At 44.2% G+C, this 18,641-nt stretch overlaps 1 protein-coding gene across 1 annotated transcript; it reads left to right on the top strand.

Moving 5' to 3' along the window:
- The first annotated feature begins 527 nt into the window (after positions 1-527).
- Positions 528-6,441, top strand: LOC148518232 (uncharacterized). Its single transcript, XM_088477440.1, has 5 exons — positions 528-1,914; positions 2,008-2,433; positions 2,588-2,604; positions 4,831-4,992; positions 6,301-6,441. Exons 1-5 carry the CDS (start codon positions 645-647, stop codon positions 6,439-6,441), a joined length of 2,016 nt encoding a protein of 671 aa, XP_088333566.1. The 5' UTR covers positions 528-644.
- Positions 6,442-18,641: the final 12,200 nt, after the last annotated feature.

Genomic DNA, 18,641 nt, shown 5'->3' with positions numbered 1-18,641 from the left:
GCTGTTTCCTATACAGAATGCAAAGTAATTAATTATTGAATGTTTACAGTATTGACAGAGAAGTGAATACATATCTGAAGTTAATTGCCCTACCATATTTGAATTGAATGTATTACTGTATTTGCATATTATATTGCTGAGTGTTGTGATATGAACCAGATTATTGTTAACTGAATATTTTGGTAAGCAGCTTGGGTTTGGAAGCCAGTTCTCAAATTCACAAAACTGCAGTTATTTCTAATAAATCGGCTCTCCGCAGAGCAGACTGTTTGAATAACCCTTTGTCTGGACTGATCTTCCTTACCTCTCTGAAAAGTGGAAAGAATCTGTATGACAATCCAGTTCACCAGATAAAACAGTTTAGCTACAGTCACCATTTCATACTACACCTGGGTACAACATTTGGCGTCACGAACAGGATTCAGAGTCTAAAGTAAGGAGATTGGGAATCTAAGGGAAAGATGTCGACAGAACAACATGCACCAGCAGAGCCGTCCAGCAGCGAAGCAGGACCAGCAAACCCGGCAATGGCACAAATTAACCCAATTACACTACCATACTACTTCGGAGCCCCATGGCTCCCAACTTAGAGTGGAGATGTTCATGGCACAGAAGGAAATACCTTCAGTGAATTCAAAAACAAGATGAACTCGATGTTTCGGCTGTATCCCTTGAGCGACCAACAACAAGTTGAAATCTTAATAGGCCAACTCAAAGGATCCGCCCTTGGAGAAGTTACGTCATGGCCATTGGATGAGAGGCAGAACATGGGTCAAGTGCTGAAAAGATTGGCAACCACATTTGAGACTCGGATATTATCTGAACTAAAATTTAAATTCTATGCTTGCAAACAGCGACCGGGAGAAACTCTTCGCGATTACGCTCTAAACCTGCAAGAAGCTTTACGTGCAATACAAGCCTTAGATGCAGAAGAAGTCAGAAATACAGATGAAGCTCTAGTAACCCAGCTTGTTGAAGGGGCCAATGGGGAGGGAACCCGAACCCAGTTGCGGATGCTGAGGATGCAAATCCCGAACCACTCCTTCCTAGACTTCAAGGAGACAGCAATCAAAGTGATAGGCACTGGTGGAAATTGGGAAATGGACTTTCTGAATTTGTCAGGGTGTCACGAACGTCCATGCCTAAGTGGAGCAAATTACTCGACCCCCGAGCAAACACTGAAGGGGAAAGCCAACGTGTTGCAGGGTGTGCAGACATCAACCACAGATCCTTTACAGGCTCTTAGAAGGCAAATAGAAAATTTGACAGTAGGGATGGCAGAGATGCAGAGAGAGATTTGCAACTTATTGTTACCTGGGATGCTTGGCTCTACCGAACCAAAGTGGAGAACAGAGAGGAGGAGAGCAACCGATCGCTTTGATTCACAAGGACGACCCATATGTCGACTGATGGAAGAAGGTCAACCCCAGGATGTGAGTCTGGGCCCAATATTACAAAACCAAATAGAAATTGTGAGCACGCCACCTGCAGGCAATGTTACATCAGCCATAGGGAGAAGAGTTTCAGGCAAAGTCATATGGTTCCATGTGCGACGTGGCTATGGATTCATAAAACGTGATGACACCAAGAATGATATTTTTGTTCATTATACGGCAATTCAAAAGAACAACCCAAGAAAATACCATTGCAGCCTAGAAGATGGGGAATTTGTAGAATTTGATGTCATCAATGGACAAAAAGGTGTACAGGCAACAAACGTCACTGGTTCTGATGGTGCTCCAGTTAAAGGCAGCAGATATGCAGCAAATCACAAGCATTACTGGCACTATCCATATCGCAGAAGACCTCCACGTGACTACCAGCAAAACTGCCAATACAGTGTAAGTGGAGATGAGTGCGCGGAAGCAGAAAACATGGCAGAAAGTGTACATCAACCACAGCCTTATTTGATGAGTCACTACCCACCATACTCCTCAGAGAGACCATATGGACGCACACAACCATATCCTGAAGTCCCAGAAGAAAGCGAATCATTGGGACGAATAGATGAGCGAACTGTGGAGGAACTAAGTGAGAAAGTGCAGCAGAACCTGAAGGATATGACCGGACCGCAACTTCCACCAGAGCCAGCATGTGAGGGCAAGGCCAAAATGGAGGACATCGGTTCTAATATGGCCAACTTTGATCAGGCCGATTCAAGTGCAGCTGACCAGGAAAAGGACACCAAGGAAGTGATCCACACAGCTACAAGGGAAGACTTGGGGGTTCCCCCTAAACCCAATGCAACGGATTTAGAGAAGTCAACGTCTGATCCTCTTGATCCTGTGAAATCTCTGAGCGAAAATAAAGGGGCAGTGAAATGGCTTTTTCCAGAGCAGCATCCCCCGGACTGCGAGTACGCCTCAATAAGCGGCGAAGAGTTTGTCTTACTTCTGCCACAGGCAACGAGAAAGCAAGGAAAAAGGAACAAAGGTGATCCGTCTATATACTGTAGACAATAGGGTGGTCGGCAGGGGTAACTTTCTAACACCTGATTGTAATAACGGTTTTACATTGATATGCTGTGTTGGTAGCTAAAGTTTACTGAAATGTGATTTTTTAAATTGTTTTCTCTCTTACTATGTAGCGGACATGATATTGTTGGTAACTGCATTATTCTGACCTTGTGTCGATCCCATGTACCAGAGATTATTTTATGAGGGACCTTGAAAGTTAATTTCTTGCGTGAGGACACGCAACCTTTTAAAGGGGAAGTATGTGGCACCCCCAGAGAAACTGCGTAGCCTGGCAGTCCTTTCTTGTGCACAGTGAGTGTTGCTGAGGATTGACTCTAGGACCCAGGAGCAGCCACCTCTGAGCAGCAGCAGCACTGCTGAGCCCAGGATAGAAAATGAAACTAGAAAAAGGCAGAACAGAAGCAGCCATGTGGAGCGTGGCAGGAGCTGTGTAGTGTGAGCTGTTGGAGAGAAGCAACTACCAGGAGTGAGTGTGTGTGTGCTGCACTGAGCTTTGACTGAGGGCACAGACAGTGGGGAACAGCAGCTGATTGGGGTAACAGTGGCTGTGAGGAGGAGACCCCCCTCTATGTAAAGACAAGAGAGCTTGAAAGTGCTCAGTTTTACTGATCCTACTACAGCACCAAGGAGAGGAGAGGCTGTGTGTGCAGGTCACGTGCTACATGCTGAAAGTCACGTGCTGGCATCTGGACAGGTATCCTTTGCATTGTATTACATGCCAGGTGAAGGACAGCACAATTATAGAGACTGATCTTATAGGAAGTGGATTTTCTGCAAAGACTGTAACCATTTCAAGTACAATTTAATACCCGGGTATTCTTATAATGAGCTCCAACGTGCTGATCAGTGAAGAGTAGGCACACTATTCCTGGGCGTACTAATGAGAAAAACGGTAGTTTATTGCCAATCTGGCTTACTAAGACATTAGGCCCCATCCCCATCACGTGAAATTGCCGTGAATTGCTGGAGCGTGATGAGGGGGCAGGACTAAATGTTTTTGAGTCATTTAGCTCCGCCCCCTCCATACAGAGCCGTGAGTCCTGGCAATTATGCTGTGATACTCAGTATTTATCTCCCCATCCTGTACACTTCACTAGGGAGTGGGCGGGATGAAGAGGTGTGGATATTCTTCCGGGGGTGCTGGGGCTCCCTGACAATTCGGGAGCCTCCCAACACTTCCGGGAGGGTAGGTAAGTATGGTAATATGTGGTGAGACATTGGCAGGATTCCTGGTGACTGCTGGGCTTATATAGGCACATATATAATGTTCCCTTAGGCATGACCATAAGGTTACATACCAGTCAGCAATATGTAGTGAGATATTGGCAGGATTCCTGGTGACTAGTGGGCTTATATAGCCACATACAGGTATGCCCACTTGCAACTTTGTTGCTTGTGCAGCAAATTGCACCACGTATGGCATGAGACACTCCCGTGAATGGGGATGCGAGCGGCGTTCACACCCGTTATCCATAGGATTGCATTGTGCAAATGCATATAGCTTGGCATGATGCGTGAACACGTTTGCAATGCAAGCGGCAAGGATGCAAGAGGATACATCTGTACATAACATACCCTTAGGCCTGATACACACTATACCATAAGGTTACATACCGCACAGCATTTATCCCACTACTGAAGCCAGTTACATTGCTGTTATGAGTAACATTAGAGCCATATATCATTAGTGTGGATCCCCATCCCAAAGTCTGAAGATGGCGTAAGTTCCTGCAGGCAAACTCCGAAAACATTTTAGTTTCCACGTCAGCTGAATACTAGGTGACCCATCAGGCCCCTACTAATGAATAGGCCCATTACTAAAAACATGCATTACACTATCATTTTCACACGTGTAATGGGCCTATTAGTGATCAGGAATAAGCCCCCTAACGCTTGTCACTGTGTTTAGTGAAGCTGTCTCTGTAGCCCATCACGAGCTGACCAGAGCATGATTCCCTGAGGAGATGGAATCAGGCTGCTGTAGCTGGGTGCTGTGTGTCAGCACAAGCTGGCAACATGCCAGGAAACACCAGTGGGTGATGCAGTGAGTGGGTGAAGTGTTCAGTGGGTTAAGCAGTGGGGGCAGCATGGGCTGAGAGGTGATTACTCAGATATCTGTACCCCATTAGTAGGTAATTTGCCCGTCCTTATTTTACACTGCAAAATAAAATATTGTCAGAATATTGTTATTCTGTATTATTCTGCATATCCCTATCATGTATGCAATTATGTACAGAACAGGAGACTTTAGAGAGATTTTTCATGCAATCAATCAGTGAAATGCTGTCACCATTTGTATATATAATTTGGATATAGGTTTCTATGCTTTATTTTATTCCTACTATTTGATTAGATCTACCATGATTATTATGAGGCAGAGGAATCACTGAGAAAACACTGGTGGCAATGCAACCAGTGCCAACTCTATCTAAATAGAATGACTAACTGTCCTCCATCTACTAAGGCGAGATGGTGGTCTGTGCATGAAGAGCTGTGTGGCGGAGACATTCTCAAAGTGAGGGAGCCCCATCGCCAAGGTAAGAAACATAATGATTCTTCTGAGGCTCAGACCACTAGGTTCTCTAGACCTAATTTTTCTGTACGCCCCGAAGTGTCACTATGTGCCGCAATATCCTGATACATTGCCAGGGGGAAGAAAATCCAAATAATGAACATAGGGGGTCATTCAGACCCGCTCGTGAGCGCAGGACGCTCGCAAGCGAGTCGATGTTCCCCCACTGTGCATGCGCACGACGGAGGGAGCTCCGTCGTGCGCATGCACGAGACCCGGCAGGCGACGGGCTCTCCATCGCTCCAGGTCTCGCACCAAAGGCGGCGTGCTGTCGATGTTGATTGACAGCACGCCCCCTTTGGTGGGCATGCCGGGGGCGCGCCTGCCAGACGGAGGCGTTCTCATGGGAACGCCTACCGTCTGAAGCCGGCCCCACTGACATCACTAGTGATGTCAGTGGGAGTGATTTTGGCTCTGATAGAGCCAAAATCACTCCAGGGCTTGCGGCAGGGTCTCCGTCGCAAGCCCGATGGTCGCGATGGTCAAGACCATTGCGACCATCATCATGGTCACTCGCATATGCTGTGGGTGGTCACCCACAGCTATGCGAGCGTCCAGGGGGACGCTCCATTTTCATGGAGGAGGGCCCTGATTCAGAGCGAGCGCTCTGGTCAGAGCGTTCGGCTCTGAATCAGGCCCATAGGCCCCAATCAGAACAGGAGCCACATTGTATAACTCACACCACTGACGTTGGGGGCAGAAGGCATACACCCATTTGTCACAGCATGATGTCACATTATAACTTTACAAATAAAAAAAATCCTTGGTGTGTGTAACCCTAAAGGCACATACACACTTAGCGATTTACTCCATCAGTGATTGTTTGCCGGGCTCAATGTTGTTAACAACATTGAACCTATACACTAAACAATATCGGTAATGATATCGTTCAGTGACGTCAATGGCAGCATCCCTGAACATGCACAACCTGACGTCAGGTTGGCCTGCATGTTCAGGCGATGAAAGATATCGTTAACAATCCGCATCATTAATGATATCTTGCATACACACTGGACGATATTGTGAACAATTGAACGATAACGATATCGTTCACAATATCGGCCAGTGTGTACGTGGCATAACAGTTAGACATCAGTGGCCTGAATACATGATTATATGTTACAAATCTGTAATACCTTATATCATGTGTTGAGCAGTGATAAAATCCCATGATGTAGCTGATAACTGTCAGTAAACATAGGAAGATCACCTTGCTGTGTTTTTACTTGATACTGTACTTGTGTATTGTAGGAACAAGAAGACAGAGGACCACTGGTGATGCACCTTGTGAAGAGGCCTCTTGCTCACAATCAAAGAGAGCAAGACAGTGAGATACCACATAGAACACTGGTGGCTGTCCTCCATTCTTCCTGTCACACATCGGGGTCTTAGCCTCCACTACCGGATCCAGCGGAGTCATGGCATCTGTGCCCCTCCCGGTTGTGCCTGGTGTTCCTGAGACCCTGGCTGGCACATCTCCATGTGGGCCTAGCAAATTCCTTCTGGTAGTGCCCGCGACGGCGGAGCATGTTCGCTGCCAACTTGGATTAATTCATGTGACTACATCGGCCTACCAGATGCCTGCAGGCATGCTCACATGACCTGTCTTACCAGTAGGCTCTGGGTGCTCCCTATTGAAACCTCCACTACTGGCATGTTCGTTGCCAGAACAACACTCCTCCTTGAGATCAGTATCCTGGCTACTGGCTGCAGTGGCTACCAGCACCTGCCACCTGCAATTACCAGTGTATTCTCTGCCCATTATCTGCAAATGTCAAGTGCTCTTTACTAGTGCTTCTGTACAGAACTCTACATTCAGGTGTTCTCTACAGCTGACTACCATCAACATCCAGCATTTACAAGTGCACTACGTTATTGACTTTGCATCAAGTATCCTGCTGCTTTGTACCAATCTCCAGCTACCTTCTTTGTTAGTATTCTCTGCATCTGCTTCAGTCCATACTCCACCAACAGGGCTGCCCTGCATTTGTACCTATATCAGCTGGCATCCTACCTGCACCTGTGTCTACTATCTGCTCCTGGGAGTATTCACCATTCTATGTGCCATCACCACCTACAGGCTGCTGAAAGTACTACAGTCACTCTAAGACCTGCCCTAATCAAAGACTGTATTCACACTGCTTCCAGAGCTTTATTCAGTGCACCTATAGACAGTGTGCCAGTCAGGGGCCTGTGTTCATGATCAAACTTTGCCCACATAATCCAGAGTAGGCCCACTGTATGAGAGTCCCATATGTTCCCTACTGTACAGAGGCGGATCACCACTCACCATCTAAAAAATCACCGGGATGACCTATCTGCTTTCTCCAGCATCAGCGATGTTGTGTCCCTGCAATGTCGTGCACATGATGTGTGCTGAGGTGACATTGATTGTTAGAGACAGGGGCGTATTGGGAACCAAAACTGGTCTTGGAAAAAATGTGGAAAGTGGCCTCATATACTGTAGGTGGGACTAAATCAATGGTAGGCAGGACCTACACAACAGTAGGCAGGGTTAGTACACCATTAGCACTAGCCCAGGGATGAGCAATTATTCAGCTGAAGGGCCACATGTATCATCTACAGTACCTGTCTTTTATGCAAAATAAAGTCATAATGTGCTGTCTCTAGTCAATATTGTCTCAGAATCGATATATAAAAGACAAGGTAGGTAAAACAAATATAGTGTAAAACCTTAAACATTTATTCAATCGTAAAATCAATGGCCGAGTACCATAAATGACCTTTTTTGAAGGGTACAATATCACACATATAGGGGAATTGATGCTCCCCCTATTGAGCAGTACCTTCCTTCACCAGGTTCATAATGGTAGCACCACAGAATGTTACACCAACGCGTTTCAACCCCATTTGGTCTTTATCAATAGATCAGACTATTGACTGTGAGGAGGATCCATTCTACAAAAAAGTGACTGTATTAAACATTTATTTTTCGAAGCTGCTCTGACAATTTTAGAGCTAGTCCTATTTTATGTTTTCTGGGACAAATAAGAAGGTGGCGTATACCTTGAAAGAGCGCTTGAAACTACAATGTTTTATCCTACGCTGAATATGATGCAGGCGTGCGCTGGAGCCAGCACCTGGCATCTGTCTAATCACTGACAGCTTGCCGGGGGCCCGGGACAGCCAGCCCAGCTGTCGGATTTTTACACCAGGAGCTCAAAGTCCGCCAGAAATTAGAAATGCCCTCCATGATCCAGCACTGTCGGCGAGCCCCCTGGGCCCTGAGCGGCCACCTTGGTTGCCTAGCGGTAAATCTGCTACTGGAGGTTGGGCTCCTTGGTATTTCTGTATTTCTCTTCTGTGGAATCATTTGTTTAAATAAAAACTAGAAAACTATAAATTATGGATATAGTTGGATACGGAAGGGAGGGGGGGGGAACGTTCCAAAAATTTCTTGCACAAGGTGCTTGTAGATCTGAAGCTGGGCCTGCTTCATATGAGTCATACTTGCCAACTCTCCCTGATTGTCAGGGAGACTCCCTGAAATAGCAGCAAAAAATAGTAGCAATCTCCCTGACAAGTCTAGCAATCTCCCTGATTGCACCTTACCCCCATTATGACACTGTTATATATAAAAAAACCACAAAGATATATACATTCAAATGGGATCATTAGTATAATTTCCCTGCATTGGGTATAAGGCACAATGATCCCTATGGCTACATGCATTTTCTTAGAAGTATCAGTGTGTTTTCATCAACAAATAAGTCTTACTAACTGCTTTAGGGCTCATTAACATGTGGATGTAAGTCAGTTTTATGACACACCTCTCAGATGTATCAGTAAAAAGCCCACTGTAACGTGCGCTCATAGGTGTTTATCTCACAATCTCCCTGAAAAGCTTTTTCAAAAGTAAGTTTGATATGAGTCCTACTGATGGCAGTGTGTGAGCTGGATCGTGTCTGAAACTCCAAGCCTGTTTCCACAAGAACTTTAGTTGCCAATTCTTGCTTGTTCCTTCACGGTAATCCAGCACTGACTCTCAGCAATTCCTTGTGAGCAAATCCTCAATGATCCCAAGAATATAGGAGTGATTGGCAGCAGCACCAGTCCACCATACTAGTATATTTAGAGCACGCAAGATCTTCCCTTTTATATACCAATTTGTGGGCTATTTGGTTCCCTTTTGGCTCTCCCCCCTATTATCTGAATGTGACTAGATTCTTCTGGAACTTCCTAGAAATGTCTAGTCTAAAAGTATTCATCTTTCTAGGCTTTCTGCAGCTTTCAGTCTCTATTGCTCCTCCTCTGAGATGCATTCTGGGAGTTGTAGTTTGTTAACCTCTTCTGTTGCCAAAGATGGCTGACAGCCTTACTGAGCATATGCAGAAGTCAACCTGCGGAAATGGCTTCGGGGAAATATTATTTTTGTTCTTACAGACTGCAGGCAGAATTCAACACAGTATTGCGTCTCAAACTTGCCTGCCCCGCTAGAGCTGGCACTTCTTCTGCATCCTGTTCACTTCCTAGTAAAGTGGGCAGAATGGGGATAATTTTCCCTGGGACTGTGGGTCCACAAGTAGGGGGGGGATAAGAAAGTAGGCAAGTATGATACACATGCCTTTCAGGATATTCCATATAGGACAACAGTATGGTGGAATAGTGGTCAGCATTGCTTACAGCACTGAGGTCATGAATTCAATTGCTGACCTGGCACTACCTGTGTGGAGTTTATATGTTCTTGGATTTGCATTGGTTCCTCCCTCACTTCAAAAACATACTGATAGGTAAAATAAACCCCTATAAACTGTTTCTATCTGGTGTGAACTTGAGGCAGTGTCTAGTGTACAGCTCCTGAGTAGTTTCAACATTCCTTAGAGCTTTCTTTTGAAACTGCTCAGTCTTTTTGCATTACAAATATTAATGTTCCAATGATGAGATAACCGATGTGCGACACAACAGTAAAATAAAAAGACATACAAAAATTTTACTTATTACCACCACCTGTCCATGGTTAATCTGTCCACGCTTTTTGCCAGTTACCATTCTATTACTCTAGGAACCTACTCCCTTCTAGAGAGACACCTCTCTAAACAACTGATGTTCATTTTATGTCCTATAGTAGTGCTCTAGATCATTGTATGAATTAAAGTAGTGACCTAGTTCATGTTATGCCCCATAGTAGTGTCCTATGTCACCTTATATCATACAGCGCACCTAGTTCATATAATGCTTTATTATAGTGCCCCAAGTTAACAACATTGTACTGCAGCCACACAGTGCCCCTAGTTCACATTATGCCATTTTTATGCTTAGCGAGCAATTCCGGGAAACTAGAAGGAAACTTTATGACCTGGGTTCAGTTGAGTTGGGCCCCATAGCAATGGCACTCCCTGCATCCACTATAGCTACACCCATGACTGAAAGCTTACCTCCTCTTATGAGGGTGGAATTGTGACACTTAATATTGGGATAGAAAATAAATTAAGCCCTAAGTGGGCAGTATAGAAGGGGAAAGGAATATTGTCATTATTGAAGGTAGGGAGTGTTAGTTGCCTCTGTAACTCTTTCTATAATTTCATTTGTTGTAAATGTGGGGTGATGTTATACAATTCCCCCCTGAGGCTGAAGTTGCTAACCCTTCCCTGTTTTATGATGATTGAAGAGCCCAGAATCTATGCGGTAACACAAACTTTAAGACACTATCCTGTGCAGGGCCGGATTAAGGTCTGTGGGGGCATCTGGGCAACAAATGTGTGGGGGCCCTAGTATCAATAAAAGTTTTATATATAAATATATATATATATACAGGTTGAGTCTCCCATATCCAAATATTCCGAATTACGGAATAATTTTGGCATGACTGAGATAATAAAACCTTTGATTTTTGATGGTTCAATGTACACAAATTTTGTCTAAGGCACAAATTATTAAAAATATGGTATAAAATTACCTTCAGGCTGTGTGTATAGGGTGTAAATGAAACATAAATTTATTTCATGTATGTACACAAACTTTGCTTGAGCCACAAAATTATTGAAAATATTGTATAAAATGAGCTGCAGGCTATGTGTATAAGGTGCATATAACACATATATGCATTCTGTGTGTATATTGGGGTCCCATTCCCAAGATATTTCATTATGATATGCAATTATTCCAAAATACGGAATATTCCGTTATCCAAAACACCCCTGGTCCCAAGCATTTTGGATATGGGAGACTCAACCTGTATATACATACACACACATACGCATATATATATATATATATATATATATATGTGTAACCCCCCCTTTACCCTGTAATGGGACACCAGGTTACTAACTCCTATGTAATCTTGTTTTACCCACCCTTAAGTGATATACCTTTTCTTTATCAGTTCAGTGCCTCCACCCAAGTATCAATAGTAGTCTGGGCCTACTTGGGAAAACCCTATTATGCATTGGCTTGGATAGTATGTAGTATTAAGGTTTGCCTGGATAAGCCTAAGGTAAGTATGTTTCTTTACCTTACCTAAAATCATATGACATATGATATTCCCCACACTCTCCGACGTAAGTAAACACATGAATAGATACATTTTAACACTTTATATATATACTAAGTTATCATAAACTGAGAAGCAAATATAATGGTTAATGCTTTACACATACATAGCAATACAACAAAGTATGCATAAATATGGAAAACTATTTTAAAGTTACATACAGTACATTAATGTAATAGCAAATGCTAAATATAATAACAGTGTATTGTTCCAAGACTTTACATCAATGACCATAACATTTGCTATGCTTATATGCAAATGGAATGAATGAGGGTGATACCATTGTAATTCTCTTAGTGATAAGAACTACCTGGATATTACTATGTTAGTTCTGATTCACCCTCCACAACTTATACAGTAACAGTGTTTCACATCAAAGTGTAACCCTCACTTTTACCTATTATAAAGTCCAGATGTCTTATACTGCTAACAAATTGAGAAGTCTCAGACTTTTAAGCTGGCCACACACTAGACCAACTTACATCCAACTTGTTGATTGGTTGGAATGAAAATCTGGTAAGGAATGGGAGTGAATGATGATCAGCAATTTGCTCCTAAATGCCAGAAAACAGATGAAAATGGTCGTCAGACAAGTTTGTTAAATGTTTGATCTAAACAATTTGTTCAAACAACAGTTTTTGTTCATTTTCCGGCATTTGGGAGCAAATTGCTGATTGTCATTTGCTTTTATTCCTTACCAGATTTTCATTCCAACCAATCATCTAGTTGGCTGGTTGGATGTAAGTTGGTCTAGTGTGTGGCCAGCTTAAGAACAGTTATCCTCCAGAAGGGTTAATTGATTGCACTTCCTTGTATATTATTTTCCAGAATATAAATGAACAATGTCACTTCCCTCTCTGACGTGTGCAATTATATAATTTCCAATAGAAATTATAGTCTCAATAAGTGTTGTAACTCTGGGCCTGATTCAGAGCCGCTCGTAAGTGGCCGCTCGTTCGCTCTGAGCGATGTTCGCACAACTGCGCATGCGTATGGGTCATAATGCGCTTGCGCAAACCAGTCATTGAGGTCGGAAATCGAGCGCTCGCAAAACAGTGAGGGGCTGCTAATTTGATTGACAGAATGTACCGTTTGTGGGTGGTAACAGGGGAAGGTGCTTGAAAACGGAGGGGTGGAGATCCGAACGCAGGCGTGCCTAACGGTAAAAAGGGCGTTTAATGGGAGTGCGTAATTAGTAAAGGAGCGTCATCGACCACGTCACTTGATTGTCTTTTAGCCTGAACTGCTCGCAGCGATTGCGGTAGGAAAAACCTACCACAAGCACTGCGACCAGTTCAGATGCCTTTCAATGTACCCGATTAATCAAATAAATACCGGAGATGACGTGTGAGGCAAACGGCAAAGGGGCGTCTTTACAAAATAGCGAGCGCATTTTTCGTTCGCTCGCTCATAGAGGCGTCAACAAACCGCAATGAGCGAGCGCTCAATTTAAATAGCCGGCCCCTTTTTTTGAACGACCGTCCACATATAGCGTCCGGGTCTGAATCAGGCCCTCTGTATTTCAGCTAAATAACTTTCCTGAAGTTATAATGGATAATCACACTCCCAAACCTCAGTATATTAGTATTAAAGTGGTTATACCACTGATGTAACTGCTCATCCTTTTCTTATAAGAAGTATCTCTTGTAATTAGCAGCACAAGTGTCTCTAGTTTGGCTGCTGTAAAACTACGGCTCCAGTATTCTAGTTATAAGTTTCACTTGTTAACGTTATATTTCTTCAAATTCTAAAAGTAATATTTATCCCAGTAACACATTACTTGTAAATGCCGGTCACTGAAATAGCTCTATCCAGGTAGTTACTTTACTAAATAACTAAAGTAATAAGAGATATCTAAGTCAGTGTTTGCAATCCTTAGGCACTGTACATATGAATAACCTGCTCCCCAAAACTTTTTCTATGGTAAAATATTACAGTACTGTATATGGGAGGTAGTAGGGTTTATGCTCCAGAGTCACGTCTACTCTGATGAGATGCCTTTCTTGTCTCTTATGTAACACTTATGCATCTATTATTTCCTATATGTATGATATCTGTGAAACTAGAGAGCTTCCAAGTGAGTGTAGTGTAACTAGTCTACTCACTATGGGTTCAGCGCTACTGACGCTGCCCACATGCATGAGATGCCCTTCCTGCAGCTATGTTTGAAGGAGGGAGGTCTGGCTCTTTAGAAACAGCTGCCTGCTGCCTGTGAGTGCACGACGTCAGCCTCCACTATGCTGTACAGCAGGACTCTGCAAGGCCTCACCACTACTGCTGCTTTGTCTCTGGGCATGCCTCTGCTCCTCCCACACAGTCTCCATGCTCACAGACAATGGCCGCCACAGAGCACTTTGCCCTGCACCAGCAGCACCAGCTGCCATCTCAAAGAACAGGGTGAGTACTCCTGGCCACCGGCCTCCACAGCTCCTTCTCTGGCTGTGCCCCCCTGTGCCCAGCAGCATATCACAGCTCACCTGCTGCCTGGGACACGGGGGCAGGCACTGTTGGGATGGATCAACAGACTCTCTCTCAGCTTCTCCTGACAGCTCTCTCTAAACGGGCCCTCTTTTTCTGACAGAAACCAAATCACTCTCAGCCATATTACTCCGCCCCTTCTTCTCCAGTCAGGTGCAATTCCACCCCACACACTGGGGCACATCCGCCCCACAGAGAAAAAAGTACCAAATACATATATTACACATATGGCATGAATTCATTAGCATTTTACCAAAGAACATAAATTAATTGTATATGACTGTGTAGATAATCCCTTTTTAACAATATATATATATACATATATATATTTTAATCAATACCCTACTCACTTTAACCCTTTACCAGGGTTATATATATGTATGTATATATTGTAACACACACACACACACAAATATATTAGGGGTGAGAATGTTCGGATTTCTGAAATCCGAAGCCCCCCGAGCCCTCCCCTTGTCCATAGGGGCTGTGTCCACTCCAAAATCCTGTGCAGTGTCCCAGTCCTAAAGGGGTGCTGTAGTGTTGTCCAGGGGGTGCTCTGTCCATCAGGGGTGCTCCCCCCAAGTGCAAAAAAATAAATATTTTTTCTGTGTTTGTGAATTGTGTGCGCAGTAGCCGCACGTGCATCAACAAAGTAGCGCCAAGCGTGCGCCTGTGTCATAAGTAAAGGGCCGGCTGGGTCGTCCGTAAAAGGGTGCTGTAACCCCCAAAGTGCACTCCAAACAAAATAAAAAAATATTTTCTGTGTTTGTGAATTGTGTGCACTGTGGCCGCATGTGCATCAACAAAGGAGCAGCGCCAAGCGTGCACCTGTGTCCCATAAGTAAAGGGCCGGCTGGCTTGTCCGTTAAAGGGTGCTGTGACCCCCAAAGTGCACTCCAAACAAAATAAAAAATATTTTCTGTGTTTGTGAATTGTGTGCACTGTGGCCGCACGTGCATCAACAAAGTAGCGCCAAGCGTGCGCCTGTGTCATAAGTAAAGGGCCGGCTGGCTCATCTGTTAAAGGGTGCTGTAACCCCCAAAGTGCACTCCAAACAAAATAAAAAAATATTTTCTGTGTTTGTGAATTGTGTGCACTGTGGCTGCACGTGCATCAACAAAGGAGCAGCGCCAAGCGTGCACCTGTGTCTCATAAGTAAAGGGCCGGCTGGCTCGTCTGTTAAAGGGTGGTGTAACCCTCAAAGTGCACTCCAAAAAAAATAAAAAAATATATATTTTTGTGTTTGTGAATTGTGTGCGCAGTAGCCGCACATGCATCAACAAAGTAGCGCCAAGCGTGCGCCTGTGTCATAAGTGAAGTGCCGGCTGGCTTGACCGTTAAAGGGTGCTGTAACCCCCAAAGTGCACTCCAAACAAAATATAAAATGATTTTCTGTGTTTGTGAATTGTGTGCGCAGTAGCCGCACGTGCATCAACAAAGTAGCGCCAAGCGTGCGTCTGTCTGTCATAAATAAAGGGCCGGCTGGCTCGTCTGTTAAAGGGTGGTGTAACCCTCAAAGTGCACTCCACAAAAAATAAAAAATTCTTTTTTTTCTGTCTTTGTGAATTGTGTGGGCTGTAGCCGCACCTGCATCCTCAAAGCAGCAGCGACAAGCGTGCGTCTGTCTGTTAAAGGATTACATCATGACAGCATCCAGACAGTCCGTACCTGTACTGGCAGGAAAAAGAGGCAATTTGGAGGTCCCTGTACAAACTAGCTCTATTTTACCTGAGTTGCCCCCCCTCCAGTGTGTACTCCGAAAGAGTGTTTAGTGCAGCTGGGAACCTTGTCAGTGAAAGGCGTAGGAGGTTGCTTCCACAAAATGTGGAGAAGATGATGTTCATAAAAATGAATTATCAACTCTTCCAGGGATACCAGCCTCCAGAACGTAGAGAGGGACCTGTGGTGGTGGATTCCAGCGGGGATGAATCAATACTCTGTGAGGATGAGGATGTACACAACACTGAAGAGGGTGAGGAATCGGTAAATGAGGAGGATGAGGATGACAGTTTGCCTCCGTAGAGCCAGTTTGTGCAGGGACAGATTAATTGCCAGCTTGTTTTGTGGGGGCCCAAACGAATCAATCATTTCAGCCACAGTAGCGTGGCAGACCCTGGCGCTGAAATGATTGGTTTGTTAAAGTGTGCATGTCCTGTTTATACAACATAAGGGCATACCTCCAAACATGACCCTCTCCAGGAGGGACACAATGCTCTGGTCCTGGACTTCCCTGGTAATTTATGATTGGTGGCAGCTCCAGAGGTGGGGCTGTAGTACAGTCCAAAATTCAAATAGGTGACTCACACCAACTGCCAGTGAGTCCCAGCCAGTGATGTCTGGCAGTGTGTGAAATGACAGCTGGTGTGGCTCCCCTATTTGAATTTTGAACTGCGCTGCAGCCCCACCTCTTACCAGGGAAGTCCAGGACAAGAGCATTGTGTCCCTACTGGAGAGGGTCATTTTGGGAGGTATGTAAGGGTGGGTGAGAGGGCCCAAGGACAATTCCATCTTGCACCTCTTTTTTTTCTTTGCATTATGTACTGTTTGGGGCCTAGTTTTTCAAACTGCCATCCTGTCTGCCACTGCAGTGTCACTCCTAGATGGGCCACGTGTTTGTGCCGCCCTCTTGTGTCGCTTAGCATAGTCATCCAGCTACCTCGGTGCAACCTTTTGGACATAAAAAGAGGTGTGAGGTGTTCAGAATAGACTGGAAATTAGTGGAAATTAAGGTTATTGAGGTTAATAATAGCATAGGAGCAGAAAAACCCACAAATTCTGTGATTTTAGTTGATTTTATGCTTTTTAAAAAAAAAAATACAGATCCAAAACACAAAACCCAGAACCCAAAACATGGAAGGGTGGTTTTGGCAAAACCAATCCAGATCCAAAACACGAAGGAAGATCCAAATCCAAAACCAAAACACAAAACACGAAATGTGGTGGGTGCACACCCCTAATATATATATATATATATATATATATATATATATATTAGGGATGTGCAGGCTCGGATAGGTTCGAGTTTGCACGTGGAGTTCGGATTTTTCCCTCCAAAAAAACGGAACTCAGAAAGAGGCAAAACGTCATCTTACATGGACGAACATCATCATTCCTGGACTTTTGTCCATGAATGATGATGTTCGTCCATGTAAGATGACGTTTTGCCTCTTTCTGAGTTCCGTTTTTTTGGAGGGAAAAATCCGAACTCCACGTGCAAACTCGAACCTATCCGAGCCTGCACATCCCTAATATATATATACATATATATATATATATATATACACACACACACACACATACATTGGGCTGGGCGCCTGATGTAAAAAAGAGAATAATAAAAAGCGCCGCTGATTGAAGACCCTTTTGCTTAATAATAATAAATACAATTTAATGTCACATACAAATGGCCATATATAAGCACACAAAAATACAAGACAAGTTACATAAATGACAGTATATAAAATTGTTTTCTAAAATATCAGCTTAATATCTGAGCATATAGTTATAGAGGAGCCACAAGATATAGCAGGCCGCCAACACCTCCACATATGTTGCTGTATTGTGGAAGTGAATAATATTAGAGATGAGCGGGTTCGGTTTTCAGAGATCCGAACCCACCCGAATTTTGTAGATCTGAGTTGGATCCAAGCCGGCTTGTATGTTCCCGCCTTACTCGGATCTCTTAAATCGAGGCAAAACCATAGAGAAGAAATCTCGCGGCTCGCGAGCTTTTGTCGTCTAAATATAAGGGACGCGGCGGGCGCCATTTCACTCCGGCTGTGGAGACTGAACACGGAGGGTGGGTAGTGTAGGGCTAGGGAGAAGTTCTGTCTGCTGTGTCCTGTTCTGTCTGCTGTGTCCTGGGCTGGTGCTGATCCATTCGGGGCTGGTGTTGTTGTGCTGTCTGTGTCCATCTGGGCTGTTGCTGATCCATCTGGGCTGGTGCTGTGCTGTCTGCTGCGTCCATCTGGGCCCAAGTTCTGGACCCCCCCAAAAAGTAAAAATATATTTTTTGAGTAATATATATTTGTCTGTGTGCATGTCAGGCTTAACCGCAGAAGATCTAACAAGTCGGCAACGCAACCTAGTGCTGCCCATTTCCAGTCATCATCAATCTGTGCTTTGGGCCCAAGTTCTGGAGCTGGAAAAAAATAAAAACATATTGTCTTTTTTTAAATAATAGTCTGTGCGTGTTAGGCTTAGCCGCACAAGATCTAGCAAGTCGGCAACGCAACCTAGTGCTGACCGACTCCAGTCATCATCAATCTGTGCTCTGGGCCCAAGTTGTGGACCGGCAAAAAAAAAACCAACATAGTGTATGTTTTGTCATAGATAATTTTGTAACCGCACCTTGTCTACACTACTGGTGCTTGTGACACTGCTTCAAGACCACAGAAAATATGGAGGGCTGTCACATGACAGGAGAGCAAGGCCACATGTTGTATCTGGCACCAGCAGTGCAAGGCCATCAACTTCCTCGTCCACTATGAAGGCCCATTCCCCAGGGCTTAAGTCACGCCATCAATATGGTAAAGTTACTTTTACTGAAGTTAAGAAAAAGAAATTGAAAGGAAATTTGCCTATAGATAAACAAAAAATT

This window comes from Taudactylus pleione, unplaced genomic scaffold (assembly GCF_031769625.1).
Source record: "Taudactylus pleione unplaced genomic scaffold, aTauple2 ptg000201l, whole genome shotgun sequence".
Classification (NCBI taxonomy): domain Eukaryota; kingdom Metazoa; phylum Chordata; class Amphibia; order Anura; family Myobatrachidae; genus Taudactylus; species Taudactylus pleione.
This window is presented reverse-complemented; position numbering and strand designations above follow the sequence as displayed.